This window comes from Camelina sativa, chromosome 6, assembly GCF_000633955.1.
Source record: "Camelina sativa cultivar DH55 chromosome 6, Cs, whole genome shotgun sequence".
Taxonomy (NCBI): domain Eukaryota; kingdom Viridiplantae; phylum Streptophyta; class Magnoliopsida; order Brassicales; family Brassicaceae; genus Camelina; species Camelina sativa.
In genome coordinates this window covers 16,012,658-16,039,731 of record NC_025690.1, presented here as the reverse complement: position 1 = coordinate 16,039,731, position 27,074 = coordinate 16,012,658, and the positions used below count along the sequence as shown (strand labels likewise).

The following is a 27,074-nucleotide window of genomic DNA, read 5'->3' as shown; positions in this document are numbered from 1 at the left end:
TTGATCACGAACCTTGCTTGCCGAATAGGAGCTTCCACGAACAAAGGAAGAAGAAAGCGACGGTTTTAGGGTTTGGTGAAAAAGAGAAGTATGAACGGCGGCGGTTAGGGTTTATAGGGTTTTTTAGGGTTTTACTCAGCGGGATATAGAAACTATCGTGCTGATAACGTGTTGTAAACTAGAAGGTTCAAAGGTTGAAATCTCTTATTCTTATTCATAATGTCTCAACAAGGTTACATATATATATAGAGAGAGAGTACAAAGACAAAAGCTAAAACCGACTAGGAATAGGTAATGGCCGATGGGCCTATGTCCGATGAGCCTATGTCCGATGGGCCGTACACAGGCGGGCCGTACATGGGCCTCATGTCATGGACAGTAAATGGGCCGGTGTATGGAATACACTAAGTGTTTTACAACAAAATTGTAATTTTGACCAAATCTTCATCTTTATATTCAGAATATGTCATAATATGATAATAACGAGTTATTGACTAATAAATTTACCCAAAAAAAAAGAAGAAAATCCGAATTTATAATATTATTGAACTTTTTATATTGAATAAGATATGTTATTTTATTTCATTTCATTCATTACAAACCGAGGAGGAGAATATTAAATAATTAAGTCCAATAGCTTAGAGAAAATACATGCAATACTCATTAATATACTCTTTATCTTCTTATAATTAAAAGAGGAGTACATTCGAAGAAATATCCAAAAACGTCTTCACTAATTACAGGAATTGCCATCGAATTATGACAAAAGAAAACGTTTAATTGAAATCAAAAAGGGCAAATGTGAGAATAATTAATCAATTGCAAAATTAACATAGGATCCGTGTGTCTAACTATGGGTCTTTTAATTGGATCAAATACTACCCAATTTACTAATTGGGTTCTTAAAGCTTTAAGTGATAAATGCAATCTTAACCATTCAATCAAAAGCATGCATATTCTCTCTTTATTCCACCGTATTAACTACATGTTCGACTTTTACGGGTATTTCCTAAACATAGTTGAGTGAAATATTCAATCATAAACAATCATTCAATCATAAAAAGATCATAACGATCAATCAATCTTCATATATATTCTAATCTTCCTTAAAACTATGGTATCTTCATTCCACTTTTAATTTAAAAATTCCTTAATCGGTTGATCGTATCTAAGATATTGCGCTTCCTCTCCAAGTTATTCAGTCAACGATCAAAGCTAATAACCTAATTATCAAAGTTCTCTATAAATATAGAATATCATTAGATATCCTCACTCAGCAAGCCATCAACTTACCTCATAGTAAAAACTTTTTTAATTCTTCTTTTCATAGTAATTAGCAATGGCGACTTAGTCTGTGGCATTCCTCAAGACGTGAACCCGTACAAGACGTTGTGGCGTGTGAAAATGAAGGTCCTCCATACCTGAAATAAATACACAACAAGATTTGGTGGAACATTCGACATGATGCTCAGTGATGTGAAGGTAATATACATCTTCTTATAATATTAACTCACCTTTTTAAACTTTTATATCATGTAGAAATACTCACGTAATCTTTCTTTTACAAAGCTCCATGCTTTCGTGAAAAAGAGCATCTAAACCGTTTTGAAAAATGTTATTTTCTAGGACAATGGAGAATGATGCTGTTAAGATTGTTGTTTGTTTGTTTGGTCAGATTTACTCGCTTTAAACTAAACATCTGTTTTGTGTTTTCAGTTTGATAGATAAGCAATGCTCAAATGATGAATGAAGCGATTAAACTGAAAACTGAAAGCATGAAGAGTGATAAGGTGGATGGAGGGAAAGCTAGATAATTGCAAGATGAAGAATTAGTAGATAGATGAGCGAGAAGAAATACAAGTCTTTTTTATTTGGTTTTAATTGTTGCTTTCTGAACTTTATAATATAAAATTTGTTTTTTTGTTTTTTTTCATGTTGGTTATATTGGTGTACTCGTGCTTGATCACAATCATCTAATGAATACTTTGGTTTTTTTTTTTCCAGAAGGGTTGTTTTTACTAATGTGACTGCATTTTTTTTTGCAGAGTTAGTACTTTGCCAATTTTCTTACCTTATCATCCAAGACCAATCAAAGAAGGATCACAAAAATTTGACCAAACTATACAAAATTCTATCGTAGAAAGATATATTTTATAAACTAAATTACCTTTGCTGATGTCTTTAAGAATTGAATCAAAGTTTGTAGTGTTCAATTCAATGGCTTTGTGACTATTCCCCGGAGAATCAAGCGAGAGTCCAAGGAAGAAGTCAAAGGAAGAAGACCCTAACACAGATGCTAACACCGGAACAATTTATTCATACATCAAATCGAATTGAAGCGGCTTTGTTTCGCGGGTCCATGGAGATGAGTCAAGTGGGCTTCTTCATTTTATTGTTAATTGTTTCGCGAATAAAAAAATAAATAGATTCAAACAACAGACGGGTGTGTGTTGCCAACAATAAATTGTTTCTTCGATAGGAACTAAGAAGATGTCGTTTACAGTCTCTTTTTAACAGGGTTTTTAGTTAAATTATTTTTTTCAGTTTCGTTTTTATTAAGATAGAAACAGAAATAACAAAATGAAAATAAAGGGCAAAACCCATACAAGAGCAAGCCCAATAACAGAAAAATCAACCGTGTGGAGGAATATGTTACACAAATACATAATAATAATTACCAAATACATAATTATACAACAAAGTCATTATTCATACATTTAACATGGAACTCCATAAAAATAATAATTACCAAATACATAATTATACTTTACTTCATTTTTAAAGTAGATTTTTTTAAAAAAAATTTAAATTATAAATGTTACACAACTTTTTCTACCAAAACAAAATATAGAACTATTCCAAACTAGGAAAATACACATTTACAACCAAATTTAAAACTGTATGAAGTTATATTAATAATAATACACACTACATTATGTTACTTACATATTCATAAATTAAAATATTTCACATATTCCTGTAACACACTTTTTACTGAAATGCTTTTTACAATATATTATGTTTTTACAAAATGAAACTATAAATAATGATAAAAATTCTAAGAAGATGTGTAAATAATATATATTAGATATATGTTTGTAAATTGATTACACTACATAAAAATAAAATACTGATCAGTTCTATTATATTAATAAAATTGTACTTAAGTCAAGTAATAATTTGGGTGTAACGGGTCAAGTAACGGGACATATAGTAAAAAATCAATACCCTATGCTAGGTTTTTACCATGAGTAAATGAATATAATATTCATTCATTTATTGGTACTATATGCTTCAAAATAGTTAAATACGGATATCAGGTATTGCTCTGCCCGAACTCACTACACTAAAATCATTTTAATACATTAATATAAATTAACACATTTGCTAAGCAAATACAACTACTAAAAAACATGTATATAATTTTAAACTATATAAATAATAATGTGAACTAAACTAATTACAAAATTATAGTGTAAATTTAAAAACTGAATAAACTAAAAATTATCATCGCAATAAATCAAAAAATTTCATGTGGTGTACCATGGGTTCCAATCAATTTATATGTAAGTAAAATAATGAGTAAATATAAGTAACTAACATATATAATTTTTAAACAATATCCACTAATAATAGTATTAAAAAGTAACATCTAATTAAAATCACATAAATGGTATCAAAATTAATAAACAAACTCTTAACTAAAGAACATGAAAAACAAAAACGATAATTTAGAAATTTTTGTCCCGCGGTGTACTACGGATTCAAACCTAGTATTAATGTAATTGGCAACAACATCTCTTAGGAGCATTCGGAGAACGAGAAACACAACGCCCACGTGCATAGCCACGCCCTAAACAATCAACAAGACATTCATTCCATCCGTAACTATCTGTACACAAAGCTTTGCAGACGTCATATAATTCGTTTCCAACTCTGCACCTATACATTACAAACCCACATAAATATTAAGGAATCGTAATCGATACAAACATATGCTTGTCCTAGATTTATACAGTTATATAACGTTTGTATTTTAAATTATTATAACAAGTCCAAATAATACCATAATGTTAACAAAACATACTTGAGTTTGAAAGCGAGTGAAAAATAAAAACCTACCCGAGGCCAGAAGTTTGTGGTTGGACAGTGAAACTGGAAGTATCGCAACGAGAAAAAACGTTATCAAGAATATGTTTTTTGTACTTCCCATAGTTTTTTTTTCTTTGTATCGAGACTCAAGAGTTTTGAGAGAGTAAGATGTTCTTCATTTTTTGGATCTCAACGAAAGGCTATATTTATATAACTTCTGGTCTTTTTTAAAAAAAATCATTAATTGATTTTCCATATTTAAGAATAAACCAGTTAACTTTTGGCAAAACAAATCTTGACATTTAAAGTAAATTTTTGTAAAAATAAAAAAGTTGTTGACACTTGTGAATTTGGTGAAAAATGTTTGTGAATTTGATCAAAAAATATTTATTGCATATATTTATTGCATAAATGCAAAATTTAACTGAAAGCTTTATGATGGTTGTCACAGAGCTTTATGATGGTTTTCTCACATAATTGATTCTCCTTACAGGAGAACTGGAGAAGCATCAAGACTTGGATCAGCGAGAACATTTTTGTGAAGCTGAACAGAACAAAACCAAAATTCTATAGGGAAGCAGCTACTCATCGTCCATTCACATGGTTGTTGTTATCAGTGAACTCAAAATTGATTCTACATTGGGTTACAAATTTGAAACAGTGTATACATCTCTCTCACGCATGGTTCAAAAAACACGGAAAACAGCCAATTCCCCTGAACTAAGTTATTTTATCGTATTCATACATCAAATTTTAAGGTGTGCTTATAGCTACATAAACTAACTTATAATTTGGATATACTACATAAACTCTTAAAATGTGGTCAAAACCCCAAATTTACGGATGCCGTTAGTTACACCGTTACCGTAGCTGACTCAGATGCCACATAGACTGAACAAAACGACATTGTTTTGTTAAAAAAAAATTTTAAAAAATAACACCATCTTAGATGCTCGAACCAACAACATCCGACACCTGTATACAAACTTGACACCAAAGATGCTATCAGATTTCGTAAAGAGTTAAACATAAATATACTTGTAATGTTCTTCGTCTTCTTCTTGATGATATAATATTGGGATCTCTACAGAAGTACAAATTATGAAACCACACTCATATCTTCCCTGAACAACTTTCCCTTCGGTCATCAGAAATTTTTAATAAACAGATCTGACATGATTTCTTCTTGAGATTAGCTTGAAACATAGAACAATTGATGAAATGCCCAAAAGTCATTGATTAAAATCAACCCGTAAAAATCAATAAACTCGTCTCAGACATTAGATTTTTCACAAACATNCAAAAAATATTTATTGCATATATTTATTGCATAAATGCAAAATTTAACTGAAAGCTTTATGATGGTTGTCACAGAGCTTTATGATGGTTTTCTCACATAATTGATTCTCCTTACAGGAGAACTGGAGAAGCATCAAGACTTGGATCAGCGAGAACATTTTTGTGAAGCTGAACAGAACAAAACCAAAATTCTATAGGGAAGCAGCTACTCATCGTCCATTCACATGGTTGTTGTTATCAGTGAACTCAAAATTGATTCTACATTGGGTTACAAATTTGAAACAGTGTATACATCTCTCTCACGCATGGTTCAAAAAACACGGAAAACAGCCAATTCCCCTGAACTAAGTTATTTTATCGTATTCATACATCAAATTTTAAGGTGTGCTTATAGCTACATAAACTAACTTATAATTTGGATATACTACATAAACTCTTAAAATGTGGTCAAAACCCCAAATTTACGGATGCCGTTAGTTACACCGTTACCGTAGCTGACTCAGATGCCACATAGACTGAACAAAACGACATTGTTTTGTTAAAAAAAAATTTTAAAAAATAACACCATCTTAGATGCTCGAACCAACAACATCCGACACCTGTATACAAACTTGACACCAAAGATGCTATCAGATTTCGTAAAGAGTTAAACATAAATATACTTGTAATGTTCTTCGTCTTCTTCTTGATGATATAATATTGGGATCTCTACAGAAGTACAAATTATGAAACCACACTCATATCTTCCCTGAACAACTTTCCCTTCGGTCATCAGAAATTTTTAATAAACAGATCTGACATGATTTCTTCTTGAGATTAGCTTGAAACATAGAACAATTGATGAAATGCCCAAAAGTCATTGATTAAAATCAACCCGTAAAAATCAATAAACTCGTCTCAGACATTAGATTTTTCACAAACATTGAACAATCCATGAATTCGACTAGATCTCCAGTTTTCACTGCTAATGGAAGTGTAACGGAGAGGAGTTGGTGGCCTTAGATGAACAAGAGATGGATATGGTGGCCTTCCGCTTCCTGCGCCTGTACGACTCTTTTCTTCTTCAATTGTAAACTGTAGACCCAGAAACCGAGGAGGAAGAGGAGAAGAAGAAGAAGAAGATTATAATATATATATTTATGTTTGACGTTATGTTAATATCTGTAATAGCTTTAGTGGTATTGTGGCGTTTATGTGTGTTACATATGTCAGAGTTCGGCCCTCAAAGTTGTTTTTTTAGAAAAAAAAATCATTTTACGTAAAACGACGTCGTTTGCAGTTCTTTTCCTAGAAATTCCGTCTTTGTGGCATCCAAGTCAGAACGTTAACGGTGTAACTAACGGCATCCGTAAATTTGGGGGTTTCGACCACATTTTAATAGTTTATGTAGTAAATTCAAATTATAAGTTAGTTTATGTAGTTATAAGCACATCATTAAATTTGATGTATGAATACAATAAAGTAATTTAGTTCAGGGGGGAATTGGCCGTTTCCCAAAAAAACATTTTAGAACAAGTTGAGTTCTTCATCTTCTATTCTACCACATTGATGGAACATATACTTGTTCTTTCAAATTTTGCGCCGCGCTTTCAGTAGGGAAACCTCTTACTGCACCAATTGTCCACTGCGCTATGATCCCAGCAGCAACTGCAAACCTGAGCTGTCGCTCCAACACATCTTGGTCCTCGAACATTTCAGGACAAGTTGTTAGCTTTCTCATTATCCCTGCAACAACAGCATCACCAGAACCTGTCCTATCACAGGTGAAAGGAGTTATAAGCACATCTTCTGTTCCAACCACAACTCCATCAAAAGTAGGAGTATAGTAATGAAGCCGGAGCGTTCCATCAGTCACAACCAATAGCTTCAGCTTGTCATGCCACAATGGCTTGATTTCCTCTGGTGTGTAATGGTAATAGTCTCTTCGGTTCTTCGTCTGATCAAAATCCTCAGCAAAGTATTGCGGTGTGTAGTTTCTTCTCCTCTCATAGTAATCCTCATCAAGCAGAAACTCAAGCTCTTGCTGTGAAACTTCAATGATGTCTGCTTCATCCCATGCTTTCTTGATCAACTTCCTAGTCTCATTCCGCGATCTCCATAGCGGTAATGGCAGATTCAAGTCAAAGAAAATAAGCCCTCCAAACTTTTTAGACCACTGTATAGCCTTAAAAAGAGTTGATTCCATTGTAGGAGACGTCAACACTTCTGAATTAAAATGAAAAATCCTCGCCTGCATCAGAAACACAAAAAAAAAAAAACTGAGGTGCTCTGTTTCATGATCCAAATCATATACACAAACAAAGAATATGCTCAAGACAGAGACTTTCATAAGAAACCAAGCTCGAGCTATCAATTAAAAGCTAAAGCCAACTTTTTTATCATAAAGCTGAAATCTTTTTACCTCTTTAAGCACAGCTAAATTGAGTTCTGAAGCAAGAAGCGAGTCCTCCGGGGGCTCTTTCACCGTCTCCGCCTTCATTTTCCCGTCTTCAAACTTGATCTTAACACGAGTACAAGCAGTTTTTAAATTTTCATCGAATTTCACAGCTCTCGTCTGAACTCTCTCCTGGTTCATCATCAAAACAAGCTCATCCCCGAACTCATCTCCACCAACTTTTCCCATAAACGCCGCTCTCCCACCTAACCGAACATGAGAGATAGCCACATTCGACGGCGGACCTCCAGGAGCTCTCCCAAACTCCGGCGGATCCCACTGCAGCATCTTCCACTGCGAGTAAATATCAGGATGCATAGGGTTATCATGGGCTCTCACCACCGGAACAAACTCCTTCTGCACGGCTCCGAAACAGCACACTAGAGGCGGATCGTCGTACGGGAACTCGATCCCGTCGTCGTAGTCCTCTAACTCCGGATTCAATTCAGCATCAGTCTCGATAGCACCGTTCTCCTCGGTGTCGTCTTTCTCAATTACAGTCGAGGTTTGTTGCTTCTTCTTCCTCCCTTTGCGACTAGGTTTGACGGCGGTTTCCGCTGCTGCTCCGCCATTGATTGAAGCTCTCGGAGAAAGAAGAAATTGCCTTGGTTTTGGTGAATTACGAGCTACTAGTATCTCTCTACGATCTAGTGAAGAAGAATCAAAATGGTGAAGGTGAGGAAAAAGAAGAAGTGAAGCCATTGGGGAAGGGTTTTTTTTTTTTTACTTCGATGTCATCAGGGTTTATCCAAATCCTCCTCTTCCTGAATCATATCGGGTCCTGACCCGACTTTTATTCGAACCGGGTCAACCCATTAAAACCCGGTTCGTTTTTTTTTCTTTTTTCTTACGGCTGAAGAAGAAGAAGAAGAACAGTTCAGACAGAATATATAAGAAGAAACAAATATAACCCTCCCACACAAAGATCTCACCGACGATTCGATTTCTCTCGTTCTCAGGCCGTCCTCATAGCCGGAACGATTTCTCTCATTTCATGATGTTGTGATTGATTAAAGTTTACTGCTCTTGAACCAACTTCGTAAGAAAATCTCATCTTGTGCTCACCTAGCTTGGTGCTTTTCTGGAGTTGCTTATGATCCTGATTCATGAAACATTGTGTTACTTATGTGATTTTATATCCTGGGTGAGAAGTGTTTCTATACATTGTGCCTAGGTTTAAGGCTCTTTGTATTGCTAGCTCGATGACCTTGGTATATATTTTTGATATTATTGCATGGCAGAACAACTCTAATCCTGTTTACAAATAATGACAAATTAAGTCTCTTTGGTGGCTCTTTATGTGTTATAATCAAGATTTTTGCACTCCTGTACCTTCATGTTTTCTCTTCGATAGACGCTTTGTATCCATCAGGCGATACACTAGCATGCAATTAGTGTCCATTCATTGCGTTTTTTAAACCTAATAAGTCAACTTTGTTTCAGTATCTTTCCCTGATTCTGATTAATTTTGAACTCTTTTTGCATCACAGAGAACGATGGGCTTCTGGACACTATTAAAAGGTCTGCTGCTCTTTGTGAATGCACTGGCGATCCTCAACGAAGACCGTTTCCTTGTTCCAAAAGGATGGACGCTAGTAGAACTCCACCATACCGGTAGAAGAAACTCTCCCAAAGGCCAAATCATCGGTCTAATCCATGCCTGCCAGTACATGAGACTCCCCCTCATGCTTATTAACACTGCAGTCATCGTAATGAAGCTTATCTTCAGTTGAAGATTTTTTTTGTAGATGAAGATATAAACTACATTGTGTTCTTTTAACTCAAGGTGATTTAGTTACAAATCTATTATTGAATATGTAGGAAGTGAATTTGTTTATTTTTTTCATCTACTGCACACAAGTTTGGTGTGGATTCTACAACATTCTTCTCACGTTTTTACATGCCAAATCAAATTAAAATAACATTGCAAACTTAACACACATGAAGATAAGGGGACTACATTAGCCAGCGAAGAACCTCGTGGGTAACTAGTTACCATTACAGTCCCAAGAATCTACTTGATTACATAAAAAGATGACATATCCAGATATCCTAAACACACAAACTTGACTTCACTTCGCTTCTTGTTTTGCATTAGCTTTACTCATCACAACTTCCATTTTCTCCATCTTCTCATACCCAAACTCCTTGGTCTTGATCCCACACTCCTCTTGCATCACCATAGCAAGATTGTTTCTTTTGAAAGCTGCCCAAATATGCATCATGGCAAAGAAGATAAGCCCTGTTGATCCAAACGTCATGACGAAGCAAGTCACAATCTCCCATATCCTCTCTTTTCTCCTCTTCTTCACAGCCTCCTTTTTTTCAAGTTCTTCCACCATTACCACCGCCCAAGAGTGCTCATACTCGGAGCGTCTCACTTCTAAGCTCCAAGAATGAAGATTAACGTTTCCACTATACGAATTGACACCAACCATGAACTCATCCTCATATTTCAACATTGCTGACAAATCAATCCGATCAAACACCAGAGGAAGAACAGACTCAAAGCTTTTAGATTTGCTTAACCGGACTTCCAAGAACTTGCCACCAGCTTGGTAATTAATCCAAGCGTACAACAACACCTTCTCCGTCTTCACCAAGTTTGCCATCTTGAAACTGAGAATCATCTCAGGAACCGTAGCACCATCAACAATCACCGCGACACTCGGATCTCCAAACTTGGTGAATTTGTCAGAAGTATCGAACTTTACTTGGAATAGAGAGTGATCAAATGTTCCGTTAACAGGAAACACGACAAACCCGAGTCTCCCACCACCAGGAGACATGGAGAAAGAGAAAACAGTAGAGAATCCAGCGAAATACTCATTTCCTATATTCTTTACCGACTCAATGGGTTTCTTGTAGACGACTCGCCCACCGCCGTGAATCACAGAATCAGTCAGCTGAACTGAAGATCCGTTATCGACAAGCTTAGCGTCGCCGAACAGAGCAATGTCTTGGGACTCAAAGCTCGCATTTTTATTGGAACTCGTGAACGAGAAAGTGAACGAGGTCGCTTCCGAAAGCGAGAATGTGGAGAACAATGAGATGACAATCAGGAGTAGGACCAGGAGTGACCTGGAGAGACTGAAGCTCGCCATAAATGAAGTTGGAGATGGTTGTGGAATTTGTGATTTGAGATTCTAGGGTTTGAAATGGGGGAGAATAGAATGAGATCTCCTGATGGAGAGAGAGAGTAAAGTGATGATGGTGGTGGGGAAGAGAGAGAGAAAGGACAGAGAAGGATGGGGTTAAGCACTTGGACAATGTGAAAAGTGTTTAAAGGTATCTATCTACTGTTGTCTCTCCCTCCTCGTTTCGGTTGAAATATCTAATTTTTTTTTGTGCTTCACTTTTTGTTGTCACCCCAAAAAATGCTTTTTATATTTTCATTTACCCTAAAATGCATTTTATTATAATTGTATTCATGTTAAAATTTTGATTCTTTCTTGTTTTATAAGATGATCTATATAAGCTATAAGATTATCTCAAAGATAATATGTCAACATTTGCGTTCCTTTTTGTCGGCATTGGTCTCTAACACACAATGGGGCTTTGTGGAGGGACGTTTCATGGTCTCCGTACTAACTCTTCTTGCAAGGTAAGTATATGGCCACTAAAATATATATGAGCAAGGCCTATTATGATCGAGTAGAATGGTTTTTATTGAACATTTGTTGCGAAAATTTGGTTTTTGCGAAAAATGGATCTCATGGGTTACGTGCTGTGTAACTTCTGTTCAATATAAAGTTCTAATAAATGGTCAATCACGTGGGTCCATACTTCCCTCTATAGACCTTAAACAAGGAGATCTTTTGTCATCATACCTCTTTATTCTTTGCACTGAGGTTCTCATTGCCAATCTCCGCAAAGCGGAGCGGTCCAAGCTTATCACGGGTATTAAGGTGTCGATTGCCTGTCACGCGGTCTCTCACTTGTTATTTGCAGACGATAGTCTTTTTTCTGTCGAGCTACGAAGGAGCAGTGTGAGACTGTCCTCGTAGTCCTTCGACAGTATGAACGGGTTTCTCGACAGCAAATAAACTTTCAGAAATCTTCGGTTCAATTTGGGCATACAGTTGATGCGGACTTACGAGAGGAACTAAAACGACTACTGGGGATCACCAATTTGGGTGGTATGAGCTCTTATTTGGGCATCCCCGAGAGCCTAGGAGGCTCAAAAACAAAGGTTTTTTCTTTTGTCCAGGATCGATTGCAAAAACGGACAGGTGGATGGCCTGCCCAAATGTTGTCTAGGGGAAAAAAAGAGGTAATGATCAAATCAGTAGCGACCGCCGTCCCTACCTTTGTCATGTCATGCCTTCGTCTTCCAAAACAGGTCACATGGAAACTCACTAGTGCGGTTTCCAATTTTTGGTGGAGTGCTTCCGGGGACACACGAGGGCTACACTAGTTAGCCTAGGATAAGTTATGTGTTGGTAAGCTTGATGGTGGTCTGGGTTTCCGGTGTTTGGATGATTTTAACACCGCTTTGTTAGCTAAACAACTTTGGCGGTTAATCATAGCTCTAGACTCATTATTTGCTAAGGTTTTTAAAGGTCGGTACTAAAGGCATTCCAACCCGTTGGATCCAATCAGATCTTATTCGCCATTTTATGGATGGCGAAGTATGGTGTTTGCTCGCTCTCTGGTAAACAAAGGACTCATTAAACGAGTAGGATCCAGTGACTCCATTTTAGTATAGTCAGATCCCTGGAACCCTGCTCAACCCCCGAGACCAGCATTACGTTCGGGATCGCCCATTGATCCCTCGCTTAGAGTTGAAACCTTTATTGACAGGAGTTCACATTCCTGGAATGTGGCTTTACTTTCGGCCTCTTTCGAGCCGGAGGATGTTGCCATTATTCACTGGATAGGTTGGGTTGGCATTTGACAAAGACGGGTCTATACACAGTTAAATCTGGGTATAATGCTTTACGTCATAACCAGACGGTCTCTGCATGTGGTTATGGCCCTAACATTATTCCTTTACAAGCGTTTGTCTGGCAGATTCGGTGTCTACCAAAAATTAGACATTTTTTATGGCAAACAATTAGGGGTTGTATGGCGACCACAACTAATCTACGGCGGCACGGCATGTCATGTGATCTTGATTGTAGTCGTTGTGGTGGATATGAGGAAACAATCAGTCATGCTTTATTTTTATGCCCTCCGGCTTGGCAGGTCTGGGCCATGTCCTTCTTCCCGACATCCCCGGACTGTTTCCCTTCAAAATCGGTCTACGCAAACATGGACTATTTATTTTGGAGATCCCCGCAGAATCCTTCAGTGGATATTTTCCCATGGATTATATGGTATATTTGCAAGGCCAGGAATGATAAATTTTTTAGCAATTTGGATTCCAACCCGCTAGCAATTCTACAGTTAGCGGAGGAAGAAGCAAAACTTTGGTTCTCGGCACAAGCGGACACATTAGAAATCTCTCATCAGAATGGGTCTCATCCCACTACTGGTCCTATGCTTACGGAAATGGCTCTAGCCAACAGATACGGGAACAGCTCCCGATGCTATGTGGATGGATCTTGGAAGGTGACTGGCCAGTATACAGGACGAGGATTGTATTGCATTTCCCCTGAGGGGGAGTCTCCCACCATGGGTGCATCTAACCTTCGCCGTACCTTGTCACCCCTCCATGCAGAAGTGGAAGCTCTACTCTGGGCAATGCGCTGTATGATCGGTGCGGATATTGAAAATGTTATTTTTCTCACAGACTGTTCTGATTTGGTGAAGATGGTGGCTTCGCCAACCGAGTGGCCTGCCTTCAAGACATATTTGGACAAGATTGAGGCGGACAAGGAGGAGTTCCAATCCGTTGCACTAGTCCAGGTCCCCCGAACACAGAATAGTAATGCAGACAAGCTGGCACGACGTGCTAGAGCCAAGTCACATCCAATTACCTTTTTTGTTTTTTTTTGTTTTTTGGACAAACATATGATTCATTCCATTAAAATAGAACACAACATACAACAGAGAGTTCAAGGTTTAAAGAACAATGAAGTAAGGCAATCCCCAAAGCCAATACAACAAAGAGATAAAGATAGATAAAGGTCATCGAAATTGTAGACTTGAGAGCTATGAACCAACTCCTTGCAAGGGTTTTGGAACCTGTGAGGTCAAGAAATAACGATGCTTCTTCCATGAAAACTTAAATGGATGAGAAGATGGCCTTTGTCTTAGATTGAAGACTAAGCGGCGTTGAGAAAGCTAAAGTTGAGAACCTCACTGGAATGAGGAAGTCTACCCAAAGGAGAGCTTTGCCATGGGTTTGAGCAGGGTTAAGAATGCTCTGTTTGAGGATAGATAAAGGGTTTATTGCGGTCTTAGTCTCAAGGGTGAAAAACTTGAAGATGTTGTGGTAACCCCAACTACAAAGAATTGGGATCATAATGCCACTAATCTTCAGGTTTTTAAGTGGGAACTTCAAAAAGTTGATGAGAGGCAGTTTAAAGAGCTTATAAATCAGTCGGGTTGATAAAGGGAGCATGAAGACACATTGGTAACCACAGTTCTGTATGGACTGGATCATAATGCCGAGTTCATTCAAGTTGTTGACTTCAAAAGCAAGAGTCCTAGATGATTCTAATAACAGGTTGTTGAAAAAAATCTCTAACCAAACTAACAACAATGGCAGTTTATTATCCAAATGCAGTTTTCGAACAAATGGTTCCATAAAGCTACACAGCGATTGACTAGAGTGGGAGAGATTGGCATTCTGATCGAACCTGGATAAACGCAGCGGTAGAACTTGTGGATCACCTTTTGGTAATGGACTCGAGAAGCTTAATAGGCCGAGAGTAGGGAAGCCCACCAATGGGAACCCTAGTTTTCCAATCGGGGACAGGTGTTTTTCACGCTGCGACCGGACTGAATCAAGATCTGATTCAGCGGTTTGAGCATCTACGATGGGGGAAAAGATGTTGGGTGTGGTTTCAAATCGGGACTTGAGGCTTCAGAAGAGCACATAAGGAGCTTAAGATCTCCGGTTCTAGAATTTGAACCCAAGATGAGATGACCGTCGTGTGCCGTCGACGATTCCATCAGGCCAGAAAATGATGGTCCAAGCAAATCTGCTCCTGCCATCACCGGTACATGGTGTGAGATCTCTTTTTGGTGGATCGAAAACATAGGTTTGACGTTTGCTGGTTCTTCGGAAAGCTTCTCCGGTAAAGAGATGGGTAGTGGGTAAAAGCCGTGAAGACTCGACCATCTGTTCACCTCCTTGGGTTTGAGATCGGCTATTGAAACCATGTGGTTGGAAAGGGATCTAGAGGGATTTAAAGGGATTAAAAGCTTAACAAAAACTAAGAAAAAGAGAATACAAAGAGTGCAAGACAAAAGGAGACGAAAACGGGTTATGTCCCGATGTCGACAAAGATTTCCTTCGCCGGCGTCAGAGGAAAGCGGTGGTGAGATTTCCTTGATTTTCGTATCTGGGAGATTGTTTACTTTAAGAAGACGAAGACCTATATATACAAATTTATAGTGTTATAAAGGTCCACAAAGGGAATAGTCACATCCAGTTATTTTTGTAAACGTTTTTCCTACCAATTAGCTCATTTAAACTGATCTTGTACTTTATTGTAAAAAAAAAAATGATCCATACAAGCCATTTCTTTTTGTTTCGTTCAGTTTTCATATTATTTGATTTTTTATTTTCTATTAAGTTTCATAAGATGATCTATAGCCATTTTATATATATCATAAACCAAAACATGTAATATTAGTTATATAAATAAAAATAAAAATGTAATATTGACCAAAATTTGAGAAAAAAAATCAAGTACTGTATTATTAATTTTTTTTGTCCAAAAGAAAAAACTATCACTAATTTTAATTTTAATATTCAGATTATCCAGAATACTAAAAACATTTCAAGCTTGCCGCCAAACACAATCTCCCGGCGAAATTTTTAAGAAAACGACACCGTTCAAGAGGGAGCGTTTTGAAAATCTCCCGCTGCTATGTGATATTTTACTATACTTTCTTCAGGTCTTTTCAGCTTCGCTCTCTCTTTAATTAGCTTTCATCATCTCCGTCGTCTTATCTAAATTAGGGTTTTCAATTTTATTCAGAGAAAAAAGCAATGGGTAAATCGAGCAGATCCAAAGGATCGCGTATCATCGGGAAAGGTGAAGTTACCCCAACGCAAATTGCGTTTATCGTCGACCGCTACCTCTTCGACAATCAATTCACTGAAACCCGAAATCTCTTTAGATCTGAAGCTTCCTCTCTCATCTCTAACTCCCCACTTCGCCATGTACGCAAACTTTAAATAAAAAGCCCTAAAGTTCTTGATTTTGTTTTAATCTGTTTGAAAAAATGGGATTATTTAATTAATTTGGGGATTTTTTTTTTGATAATTGCAGGTTCCGAATAGTTTGATGACTCTTGATGATATGTTGAACGATTACGTTTCTCTAAAAGAGCAGAAAGTGACTATTGATCAGGAGAGAGTGAGATTGGATCAGGAGAAGGTTAGGGTTCATAATCTGTTGCAGGGGATGCAGAATGTGATGAATTCTTACAACGCCTCCCTCACCACTCCTCCTCCTCCTCCTCCTCCGGCTACAGTAGCTCCGACTTCTCTACAGAAAAATCAAACTGTCTCTTCTTCTTCTACAGGTTTGCAGTTTTTGTTTAGCTGGTTCTAATTTGGAACGATTGATTACTAGGTTAGCCTGGTTTAGATCTTGATCTTGTCATGTGCTACACATTAATTTCAGGCTTAACTCAATACAACAACACTCCAAATGTTATGCCAGTGTCATTGCTTGGTAACAAAAGAGTAGATTTTGGTAATTTTTCAACACCTTCGACTACTCAGTCTATAACCAGGAAAAGAAAAGGTTCTCAAGTTTCTGTAGGAGCTCCTCCTGTAACTAGGAAAGCGCGGATTACAACAGCAAATGGTATGTTTCTATGCCTACCAGGTTTATTTAACTTTGATGTACTTGCCTTTGCATCTCTAGTACTCTGAAACTTAATTGTGTCTTCTTGTTTTTGGACCAGGGACTAATAAGATCACACAAACTGATAAAGCAGCTAACAATTTCTCATCCCAAACTCCATCTGAAACTGTGCCATTAGCCAAAAGCTCTGCAACTAATGAATTGATTGGTCATGGGTCGAGTGTGGCGAAGTGTTTGTTCAATAAGCCTGATTTGTTGGTTACTACTAGTTCAGCATGCCTCAGGACACCACAAAAACATGCTTCTCCTGGAATTGATAAGTCCAACAGTCCACAGAAAGAAGTTACTCCTACAAACTGCACGATTGTTACAAAGGAGAAATTCACAATTAGTCCTCTCAAGCAAATTACTTCTTATTCAATGGAAAGAAGTCATCTAATTTCTTCTTCTTCACCGGTCAAGTCTAACCTGAAGATGTCAAATAAGAGAGACCATGTGAAAGGAAAGCTCAACTTTGATGACGCTGATACACAAATGTGCTTAGAGGCACCTGCCACTGAAGATTTGGTTTCAGCTTCTACATCCGGGTCTGAGCCAGAAGTTGATTTATTTGACATGGACTTTTCTAATTTCTTGGGTGAAAACTACAGCCTCTCGGAGCTACTAGTTGATTTTGATCTTGGTTGTGAAGGAAGTACAAATCATTGCTTGCCACAGGCCTCAAATGCACCCATTGAAACTGTTTCAGGGTAGGTGGTTAGTTTTGTAAGATCATCTTTTTTGTAATTGGCTATTATGTTGTGACATCTTCTTATACGCTATTCTACATCACAGGTCGTCTCCTGAATCAGGGGGTGTTAATATCGAGTCTGACCAGGCCTTTTTGGATTATACATCAACTGTGACTGAAGTGACTCAAGGGAAAGACATGAACAGTCAAGGTGAGTATTTTCTGGTCTGCATTTGATTACAGATATACATTTTGCCCTTTTCACTCATTATTGATGCTTCATTTGCAGGAAATGATGCCAAGACCGTTGCAAACTCATTAACACAATGCAATCATCTCTCGAGTCCTGGTACTTTTGCTAACTCATTCTCCCAATGATGTGATCATACTCGAGATTTTTAAGATGTATTGATCCTCTCCCTAACTCAAGCCGTTCTTCTCTTCACACAGCCAAATGTTGAAGGCAGAGAGTGACATTACAGATGACTGATTTTGAAGACTAAGCTGTTAATTTTTGAAGACCACCAGTGCAAGATCCTCTGCTTTTGGCCTAACTATGCTGTTAGTTTTTTAAAGGATCTGTGAAATATGAAAGTTCTATCTCCTTTGGTCGCTCCCAATTAACTAGTAGTACATGTAAGTTGTATAAATTAAACTTGTTCTTTTTTGGCTCTATAATTTAACAGCTGGTTTCTCTCTCTATTCATATCGACAACAAAATAGGACTTTCACCATTATACATCTATTTGCATGTACCATGTAGTCAGAAAGTGGCTTACAATAGATATTAAATGGCTTATGTTTGGTACAAGAGTCAAGCCAAGTACTTCTCTAGCTTCTCCACTTCCTCCGTGCTTCCAATGTACAGTGGAACTCTCTGATGTATCTGCGTCAGGTATTACAAACATAAGAATTAGTCTGTTCTGTTGACACCAATCTTAGACGTAAGCTTAGCAGTAGGGTGGGCATAAGAATCTAATCAAACCAAAAAACTATTTGATTTGAGTTACCTCGGTCGGTTGGATATCTAGTACTCTCTGGTGTCCATCAGACCCTTTGCCTCCGGCTTGTTCAACGATGAAACTCATTGGTGCACACTCATACAAAAGCCTAAGCTTTCCATTTTTGCTCTTTGCGTCACGAGGGTACCCGTAAATCCCACCGTACAACAAAGTCCTGTGAAAGTCTCCGACCAAACTTCCAATGTACCTTGCGGAATAAGGCTTCCCACTTGGACCAGGGTCCTTGAGGGAATCCATGTACTTCTTTAGTTTATCGTCCCACATCTGGTAATTCCCTTCGTTGAAAGAGTAGATTTTACCGGCTTTCGGGATCTGAATGTTTTCTTGCGTAAGAACAAACTCACCGTACATCGGATCGAGCGTGAAGGAGAAAACGCCTTTGCCTAGAGTTAAAACGAAGATAACTGAGCTCGAGTACATACAGTATCCAGCTGCCAGCAAGTTGCTCCCTGGCTGGCACACGTTTACAATACACCTTTGTTCTTCTGACCCAAGCTGCAACAACATTATAAGCCAAAGGTCACGTAATTTACAATGTATCTCTTATCTCCTAAACTAAACAAAAATATATGGAAGTGAAAGGAAGAGAGTAATATACAGCTGAGATATCTTCGGAGTCGTCGACAATACATTCGTCATTGGGGCTGTAGATACCGAAGATGGAACCGGTAGAGACAGCAGCGTCAATGTTGGAGGAACCGTCAAGAGGGTCAAACACAACGACGTAGTTACCAGAGTAACTCTCCTCCACCGCTACTGGCACGTCCTCTTCCTCCGACGCAATGATCCCAGTTCTTCCACTTGATCTCAAACAGTTCGAAAACACCTGCAGACACCACACACCACTCAATCTTTAAACTATGGTTTATGTCTAGTAAACTGAAATTAAGTGGTCTACATTAACAAGTTTACATATTAAAAGCTAACAAAAATAAAGTCTATTTTAATGAACTTAAAGCAGCGTGTGTGTGTGACCTCATTAGAGATGACGTCAAGCTTCTTCTGATCCTCTCCCTGAATATTAATGGCGCCTTGAACTCCGGTAAGATTAGAGATTCCGGCACGTTGAACAAGTGAAGCGATCTGCTTACAAGCCATGGATATGCTCGACATCACTATCGTCAGCTCCGCATCTATCTCTCCTTTCATCTCTTGTCTCAACAACCAGCTCGTCAACGTCTCAAGCTCGTATCCACTCTTCTTCCTCGCAGCTGGTTTCGTCTCAGCCGATGTAGCATCCGCCGCCACAGCCATACACCTCACTCCACCGCCAACATGATGATGGTTTCTCACTCGTTTCCCATTGTTGGAGAACAGAGATCTCGGGAAGAGGATTGAAGTCTGAGATGATGGCGCCACGTGGCGTGAGCTTGAGATAAGAAGGTGAGACGAAGACGTTTTTGCGGCAGTTGCTGCCATTTTTCTTTTTTTTTTTGCTGTGTTGTTTTGTAAGAACAAAAAAAAGATGGTAATGGTTTTTGTTTTGGTCGAGGGAGGAAGAGGATCGGGATATTCGGATTGTGAGGTGGACGAAGGATTCGGATTCATGTGGGTTTCTCTCTACTTATCTTGTGATATGACACGTGGCTTTGCTCTAAAACATTAGAAAAGATAAAGCATATGGCTATATAGGCCAGTTTTATTTGTTAAGGGATCAGTAGTAGTAAGCTAAAATGTAGTAAATAGAGTTGGGCCTTATGACAATTTTAAAAAAATTTCGTCTTAGAGTAGGCGTGGGTGGACGTATAAACCAAACTAAACCGAGGTAAATTGAGATTTGATGACAGGTAAACCAAACCAGTTGAAAGAAAACAAGAATTTTATGCCAAGAAAACATTGTTACTCTTCATCTGCCCATTTGCCTTTAAGCCCTACCAAGGTCCCTTCTTCATCAATGTACCTAACGGAATTACCAAACTTAAGGTCATTTTCTTTCACAACATTAGCTGGAATCAACTGGCACAAAACAAAACCACCACAACATGTAAAAACCATATTGAAAGTAAAGAGAGAAAGTAACTGAATATCTTAAGTCTTTTGTCAATTTTACCAGTTCATAAATCCTCTTCTTGAGGGTAGTTGGGAGGTGTAGATTAGTTAGCGCTTTAATGTCGACGTTCCCTTCAAAAACTGAAACAAAACAAGCTTAACAATACTAGTTTTTTGGATTAACGATGTTTAATACTTTGAAAAAAAAACTATCACACCTGCAGCAGCATCAGATTCAGTATCATCCTCCTCAAGTGGATGAAGACTCTGGCTGATTTCTTCATCTTCACCTAAGCTAAGGTCATAATCAACATCCATTGAAGGTTCTTAGTCTTCTTCAGAATCAGAACTAGAACCAGAAAGCTCTATTGTCTCTGCTTCAGCTCTGGTCTCTTTACAACCCCAAACGACCAAACACACTAACTTAAAAGGTTCGTACACGAATGTCAAGAACTCTCCGTCCACAAGTTCATGGTCCTGTGCAACGTGCTCACTGTCCAATCTCTTCCTCCACTGCCTTGGAGCTTTGCTGTGTTTGGTAGTGGGTCAGCAAGGAGTTCGATGAAGGACAAAGGAATCGCCTGATGATCCAAACACATATATGTTAACATTGTTATTACTTAAATCAAACAGAAACCATGGTTTCTTAGTTTTAACAAGCATATTAACACACATTAAACTATCATAAAAGCCATCGAGTCTCTCTGTTTTTCAAGTTTACCAGCGACAGTTTTAACCTACGCTTTACTGAGAGAGTATTTACTGCGAGTGGTAACAGTTTTAATCTTTTAGTCTCTCTGTTTTTCAAGTTTACCAGCGACAGTAGCAATAAGGTCAACAGTCTTGCCATCCAAGGGCGGACCCAAGTGAGAGAGCATGGGGTCAGTTGACCCCTCATTAAAAAAAAAGTTATATAGTGTAAATTTACCAGTTTTTAATACAATTGATTATAATGAACCCATAAAAAATAGTTTCTTTAGTCTAAAACCCATAAATCTATTTGTTTTTGTTTAATTTTCTTTCAGTATTTTATTAGCCCATTTCTAAAAGATATATTTTTGTATGTTTTAATTAACAGAAATATAGAAAAAAAAAAAAATCTTTCTTTGTCTGAATTATCTCTAATATTAGTGATTTTACATATTTTCATATCACATAAAACTAAAAATAAAATATAAAACCCAATATTTTCTAATTTTCTTTCTTCAACAAATCAAAAACTTCTAACTTAATTAGCATAAGTATATTTATCAAAAAAAAAATATTTCTATCCAAAATTGACTTTCAAAGTTATATTTCGACCCTTTTAAAAAAACTTTATAAATTTGCTATTAGAAAAAGTTGATTTAGGATCTCTTCTCTTCTTTTATAACGGTCCTAAACGGTTAATAGGCACGAAAATTGCGACTAGGAGATCTGAATCACTGGGGACAGTGAGTGTAAACAGAAGGAAGTAGACAAAAGTGTCAAAGCCAAGTAAAACATATCTCGATTGACTATGTAATTAGTCGATTCTGTAATTAGTCTTCAACTGCAAGCTTCATCTTCAACCAAACGAAGCAGCATGTGCCTGGTTTTACACTTCCACTGGCCAGCATCAAAGAGCAGGAATATGACAGCGTTATTCTCATAACGCATTGATCTTATGTTCCCAAACTACCAATACCAATATTAACATAACTATATTTTAATTCCTTTTGTTAGTTGTGATTCATTTGTTTGCTATTTGTAAAAATGTAAGCAAAGCCGTTTTCTTTTTAATATGTATGACGTTAATCTGATAACGCATTGATCTTATGTTCCCAAACTACCAATACCAATATCAACATAACTATATTTTAATTCCTTTTGTTAGTTGTGATTTTCATTTGTTTGCGATTTGTAAAAATGTAAAAATGTAAGCAAAGTCGTTTTTTTTTTAATATGTACGTAATAGGTTCATAACTTAATTCGTTGATGGTAAAATAAGAATATATACATATATGAAATTATGGCCTACTAGAACTTAGGCCGTCTAGCGAAATCCAAATGATAGATTAAGATTACTCTTACCTTCGTCATTCTATAAAAAATCAATAACATGAGTTTAAAATTGTATTATTTACCCAAGACCAAAAAATATCCCCTTTATAAATACGCATATATATATATACCCCTCCACCAAGACAATTTCAAATTATAAACACCTACCACTGCTATTCAATTTTCGCCCTTTATCTCTCTCAAAATGGTGCTTTCTTCACTTCTAGCTATGCATCATAATTTGTCCATGCAAACTAATCAAACCGAAAATTTCTATCATAATGTATTATTATTATTATGGCTAATAGTATTATCAGCTATTTAAATGAGTTACGTGTAGCTATGTTGTCCAGGTAAATCGAAATGTTACAAAACTGCATTCTTAAAGTGTGATTTTGTGGAGGAAAAACTAAAATGTTTTGTGATTTTGTCTGCCTTGACGTGATTAAAACAAGGAACAAGGTAAAAATGTAATATAAACAGTTGATGGCTCTATCAAAAAAGTAAATATGAAACCGAGTTGGATTATAATTAATGAAAGCAATTTTAGAAAAAGTCATCAGAGATTCATGTTGGCTGTCTAATCGATGTAATGCATGGTATTAGGAACATATTTTTTTTTAATATTCGGGGTGATGCTGCATCAAAACAGAAGTATTTGTGTGCGTTAGGACAACCAATTAATGGCAGATTTATTAGACTTTTAATTGCACTTTTTTTTCTCTTTTTAATTTATTTATTACTGATGTGTTATTTCACCACAGTGTAATAAATTGAGGATGAATTCTTGAGTTTCCAAATTATTCAACTCAAACGAAACAATACCAATTGTCAATTTTTTAATACAAAAAGTTATAGCTAGATATTCCCTCGTTCTCAGAATGGTAAAGCGGATAATTTAGCACGACGAGTTCGTACAACTCCGCATTTAGTTATTTATGTAAACAATGTTCCTTCGTTTTAGCTTGTTTAAGTCATTCTTGTAAGTTGTTGTAAAAAAAAAAAAAGTTATAGCTAGATAGATCTCATATATATGTTTTTTTTTGGAAATATGTAGTAAAGACAATTAAACAGTAGCAAGGTTAAGGGAGATAAATAAAGCTGTTAGTAAATTTACTACTATCTTCTACCATGGGTCTCTAGGCACAACATATATTGATTACTGATAAAAAAAAATATATTAAAGTTTAAATAAATACAGAAATGTCCCTCAAATTATCTTGAACTAACGCGTTGAGTCAAAGACGGACGTGAAGGCATGTATTGTACGCACGTCGGCTTTGTTACCAAGAAACTCCCTCACCATAAACAAAAAGTCTTTAATTAGTCCTGCAAATGACAATGATAATCCAACTAAATCTTTTACAATCTTTTTAAAACCTTTTTGATTACGTTCCCCCAAACATTAAGTGATTAAACAATAGTATATCATGTAGACATTTTTATTTGTGATGGAGTTGCTAATAACCTTCTGCTACCAAATTTGGTCCATTTGTAAAATTAGTCGGACGCTACGGCAATCCAGGCACATAGTCCCAATATAAACAGAATGTAAAATTACCCTAGTTCATTATATCGTTGATAATACATAGCAGCAACTCAATGATACATAAATAATCATCTTAATCCCGTATTCAAACTTTTGTAAACCTTTGAACGAACTATAATTAGGTTTATTTTATAAATAAAATTACAATTTATCGGAATATTCCACTTCCAAGTTTATGACTTTTTTTATAATTCCCACAAAAATATGCATATATGTATCGATGAGATTATAGAAACATTTTTTAGAACATATATATCCTGACTAAGCACCTAACAAAAAGAAAAACAAAGAATTGCAACTACTATACAAAATGTAATCTTTACTTTTGAGTTTTGACAAAAACAATTCTTACTATTATCGTAACACCACCATATATAGAGAATATTATAAAGGGAAAAACTCCACAACATTCCCTTCAACATATACGCGTCCTATTTCCACGTTCTCTCTTATATTATTACTCTTTCCCTTGAAAACATCAAAGAGGTTCAAAATCTTTAACCCCTACAACTCAAAAACAAGGGAGAAAGAGAAGAAGAGAGAAAGAAAGAAAAACTCAAAAGCGATGTCTTATTCTTCCATCAAATTGCCAATCGTTCTCATCCTCTCATCTCTTCTCCATGCAGCTTTAGGTATGTTACAAACATATATGTATCATGACGGATTTAAAATAAACTATAGGAAAATTAAAGCCTTTAATCCTCATCATGTGAATCTTTGTTTCCATTCTTATGTTTTATTATTTCTATACAATTTTTTCAGGGGAAAACATCATTTGCGAGAATCTGCCAACGAACATGTGCGCGTTCTCAATATCAGCTTCCGGGAAAAGATGTTTGTTGGAAACGGCTAATGTCGCCGGAGAATACACTTGCCGGACTTCCGCGGTTGATGTGGAAGGGATTGTAAACCACGTGGAGAGCGACGAGTGCGTTGCCGCTTGTGGGGTTGATCGGAAAACCGTAGGGATCTCGTCGGACTCATTGATGGAGGCAGGATTCGCCGCTAAGATTTGCTCGCCGGCTTGCTTGGACTATTGCCCTAACATTCTTGATCTCTATTTCAATCTTGCCGCCGGTGAAGGTACCAAAATCAATATTTCCCTTTAGCATTTAAAATAATATTCATGCATACATGATTATACGAATTGCATACGTGATGAAAATATTTTGATGTACAAGGTCTTCTTTTGTTTTTTTTTTTTTGTTTTTTTTGTGCTTAGAAGATTTAATAATGTGATTCTAGTTTCTTTCCAACAAGTTTTGTTGAGAATTTCATACTTTATTTTCCAATATATGAAAAAATGTATTTACCAAAGTACGAAAGTTTTTCAAGAATGGTCGTAAACTAGAAAAAGTGTTAGTTTATGGTCTTTATCATGGCTTATTAATGTAGTAATTAAGAATAAATATTTGTGTGTTTTGGTAGTAGATTCGTCGAGTTTCTTACACATGCATTGGAAACTCACTTTCATGTTTTTTTTGACATTTCGTATCGTCAAAGCAAGGAATTTTGGTAGGAGCTATAGATGGTTATGCTTCACTTAACATTAAATAATAGCGATTCTCTTTTTCATTGAATCCTATATATGATTTTAGGTTGGTAGTAAATAAATGAACCAAAGATGTAACGTACGTACCAATTGACTTCATGCAGGTGCATTTTTACCTGATCTATGCGATGCCCACCGGATGAATCCTCACCGTTCGATGTTGGAAATCCTCAGCTCCGGCGCCGCCCCAGGCCCTGTCTCCGAGGTTGCACCAGGCCCTTCCTCCGAAGACGTCACATCTCCTGCTCTAGCTCCGGCTTCTATGTAAAATGTTTTCGTTAATTCCACACGTGTGTGTGTGTTATACTTTATATTTAATATTTCGATTGATGATCCATGTTTCATGGACCGTATCTTACGTTTTCTATGATTTGATGCGATATATCATCAATTGATTCATATGAGAGAAGAGGATACAGAGTGAGTGAGTTTGAATTTTTGTATCTGTTTCTTAAATAACATTTTCCAATATAATAACGACTTTATGAAACCATTGTTTTGTTTTCTTGTTCTATAAAAATATATGTCATGTGCAATCGCATGTCTTAGACTCATTATCGAAATTACAAAACATGACATGAGATTTTTATTGATAAACATATAAATAAACATACAATCAAGTTTCTTATAAGTTTGTTGTACCAAAATTTCATAAGAATGTTAAATTGAAAATAACTGATTGGTAAATGGACAAAGCCTGCAAAAATTCTCTCAAATAGACCTTCACATGAGGCTACTAGAAATCACAAGCATCACCATGATTCGGAAAATAAATACAAAGAAGATCAGAAGGCATCAAAAGTATATGCATATATAATAGATACACCCACATATGTGTGTATGTGCATATAGATGGAGATAGAGAGAAAGAAAGAGAGAGAGAGGCAACAAAATAAGCCTATACAAAGCTTTCGAAAACGCTATTTAGCAGCGCTTGTTAGTCTTCTTAGCTTCCAATGTAGTCCCGTCTTTAAGAGCTTGCTGAGCATCGGCTTCCATACCGAGCTTGAACAAGCAAGCCGCTTGAAGATACAAAGCGGTTGGCCATTCTGGAGATACAACCTGTGCCTGCAATGCATCGGTCAGAGCTTCTTGTGCGTTCTCGTTCATCAGATATGACAAGCACCGCCGCGCGTGGACCGTTGGTGATACCATCGTTCCTCCATCAATGAACTATATCATATAACAAACCAGTCACTTGAATTAGTGTCTATCTCTACGATGGACAGAGATAGCTTATTTTTGTATATTTAATCCAAATGCAAAAGAGGTATGTTGCATTTGTAGATACTACCTGAGTGTAGCAATCGACTGCTGTTGTGAAATCTTTGGAACGGAAAGATAAGTCTCCTTGCTTCTTCGAATTGAGAGATTCCTGCATCTGGTTAGTCCACATTTGAAAGGAGAGCTGCAGAAGAAGGTAAACAAAATCATATTCATAACAAGTCTCTA

General features: G+C 36.9%; 8 protein-coding genes across 8 annotated transcripts in view; 3 read left to right on the top strand and 5 right to left on the bottom strand.

Annotated features, from left to right (window-relative positions):
- LOC104791680 (fructokinase-like 1, chloroplastic) lies at positions 6,809-8,550 on the bottom strand. The gene is made up of 2 exons (XM_010517621.2): positions 7,793-8,550; positions 6,809-7,621 (listed from the first exon to the last, which is right to left on the bottom strand). Exons 1-2 carry the CDS (start codon positions 8,525-8,527, stop codon positions 6,929-6,931), a joined length of 1,428 nt encoding a protein of 475 aa, XP_010515923.1. The 5' UTR covers positions 8,528-8,550; the 3' UTR covers positions 6,809-6,928.
- On the top strand, positions 9,321-9,580 carry LOC109133447 (immediate early response 3-interacting protein 1-like). Its single transcript, XM_019246563.1, has one exon. It carries the CDS (start codon positions 9,322-9,324, stop codon positions 9,556-9,558), a length of 237 nt encoding a protein of 78 aa, XP_019102108.1. The 5' UTR covers position 9,321; the 3' UTR covers positions 9,559-9,580.
- Positions 9,734-11,095, bottom strand: LOC104791679. The gene has a single exon (XM_010517620.2). The coding sequence runs from the start codon at positions 10,927-10,929 to the stop codon at positions 9,898-9,900; it is 1,032 nt and encodes a 343-aa protein (XP_010515922.1). The 5' UTR covers positions 10,930-11,095; the 3' UTR covers positions 9,734-9,897.
- On the top strand, positions 15,844-18,028 carry LOC104791678. The gene is made up of 7 exons (XM_010517618.1): positions 15,844-16,106; positions 16,216-16,471; positions 16,573-16,758; positions 16,859-17,507; positions 17,593-17,699; positions 17,778-17,837; positions 17,939-18,028. The coding sequence occupies exons 1-7, from the start codon at positions 15,933-15,935 to the stop codon at positions 17,947-17,949; spliced, it is 1,443 nt and encodes a 480-aa protein (XP_010515920.1). The 5' UTR covers positions 15,844-15,932; the 3' UTR covers positions 17,950-18,028.
- Positions 18,164-20,010, bottom strand: LOC104791677 (fructose-1,6-bisphosphatase, chloroplastic-like). The gene is made up of 4 exons (XM_010517616.2): positions 19,486-20,010; positions 19,109-19,336; positions 18,499-19,005; positions 18,164-18,374 (listed from the first exon to the last, which is right to left on the bottom strand). The coding sequence occupies exons 1-4, from the start codon at positions 19,927-19,929 to the stop codon at positions 18,303-18,305; spliced, it is 1,251 nt and encodes a 416-aa protein (XP_010515918.1). The 5' UTR covers positions 19,930-20,010; the 3' UTR covers positions 18,164-18,302.
- LOC104699115 (B3 domain-containing protein REM20-like) lies at positions 20,350-21,098 on the bottom strand. Its single transcript, XM_010414459.1, has 4 exons — positions 20,986-21,098; positions 20,718-20,794; positions 20,561-20,640; positions 20,350-20,466 (listed from the first exon to the last, which is right to left on the bottom strand). Exons 1-4 carry the CDS (start codon positions 21,096-21,098, stop codon positions 20,350-20,352), a joined length of 387 nt encoding a protein of 128 aa, XP_010412761.1.
- On the top strand, positions 24,471-26,115 carry LOC104791676. Its single transcript, XM_010517615.1, has 3 exons — positions 24,471-24,702; positions 24,833-25,153; positions 25,727-26,115. Exons 1-3 carry the CDS (start codon positions 24,636-24,638, stop codon positions 25,888-25,890), a joined length of 552 nt encoding a protein of 183 aa, XP_010515917.1. The 5' UTR covers positions 24,471-24,635; the 3' UTR covers positions 25,891-26,115.
- Positions 26,302-27,074, bottom strand: part of LOC104791675 (probable serine/threonine-protein kinase At5g41260) — a 4,304-nt gene continuing 3,531 nt past the window's right edge. The window contains exons 8-9 of the mRNA XM_010517614.2: positions 26,917-27,030; positions 26,302-26,795 (exon numbers count right to left, since the gene is read on the bottom strand). Of these exons, the coding sequence (XP_010515916.1) occupies positions 26,547-26,795; positions 26,917-27,030 (363 nt within the window). The 3' untranslated portion in view covers positions 26,302-26,546. The remainder of the gene's footprint in view (positions 26,796-26,916; positions 27,031-27,074) is intronic.

Bases quoted from the DNA above. Each gene is read 5' to 3' on its own strand.
- LOC104791680 (XM_010517621.2), bottom strand. From the start codon at position 8,527: ATGGCTTCACTTCTTCTTTTTCCTCACCTTCACCATTTTGATTCTTCT. The intron at 7,622-7,792 runs GTAAAAAGATTT...TTTCTGATGCAG, and splicing joins ATTTAGCTGTGCTTAAAGAG to GCGAGGATTTTTCATTTTAA.
- LOC109133447 (XM_019246563.1), top strand. From the start codon at position 9,322: ATGGGCTTCTGGACACTATTAAAAGGTCTGCTGCTCTTTGTGAATGCA.
- LOC104791679 (XM_010517620.2), bottom strand. From the start codon at position 10,929: ATGGCGAGCTTCAGTCTCTCCAGGTCACTCCTGGTCCTACTCCTGATT.
- LOC104791678 (XM_010517618.1), top strand. From the start codon at position 15,933: ATGGGTAAATCGAGCAGATCCAAAGGATCGCGTATCATCGGGAAAGGT. The intron at 16,472-16,572 runs GTTTGCAGTTTT...CATTAATTTCAG, and splicing joins TGTCTCTTCTTCTTCTACAG to GCTTAACTCAATACAACAAC. The intron at 17,508-17,592 runs GTAGGTGGTTAG...TCTACATCACAG, and splicing joins CCCATTGAAACTGTTTCAGG to GTCGTCTCCTGAATCAGGGG.
- LOC104791677 (XM_010517616.2), bottom strand. From the start codon at position 19,929: ATGGCAGCAACTGCCGCAAAAACGTCTTCGTCTCACCTTCTTATCTCA. The intron at 19,337-19,485 runs GTCACACACACA...TGGTGTCTGCAG, and splicing joins TTGACGTCATCTCTAATGAG to GTGTTTTCGAACTGTTTGAG. The intron at 19,006-19,108 runs GTATATTACTCT...ATGTTGTTGCAG, and splicing joins ACTCCGAAGATATCTCAGCT to CTTGGGTCAGAAGAACAAAG.
- LOC104699115 (XM_010414459.1), bottom strand. From the start codon at position 21,098: ATGTGTTTGGATCATCAGGCGATTCCTTTGTCCTTCATCGAACTCCTT. The intron at 20,795-20,985 runs GTTGCACAGGAC...TTATGACCTTAG, and splicing joins AGAGATTGGACAGTGAGCAC to CTTAGGTGAAGATGAAGAAA. The intron at 20,641-20,717 runs GTGTGATAGTTT...GTTTTGTTTCAG, and splicing joins TGAATCTGATGCTGCTGCAG to TTTTTGAAGGGAACGTCGAC.
- LOC104791676 (XM_010517615.1), top strand. From the start codon at position 24,636: ATGTCTTATTCTTCCATCAAATTGCCAATCGTTCTCATCCTCTCATCT. The intron at 24,703-24,832 runs GTATGTTACAAA...CAATTTTTTCAG, and splicing joins TCTTCTCCATGCAGCTTTAG to GGGAAAACATCATTTGCGAG. The intron at 25,154-25,726 runs GTACCAAAATCA...GACTTCATGCAG, and splicing joins CAATCTTGCCGCCGGTGAAG to GTGCATTTTTACCTGATCTA.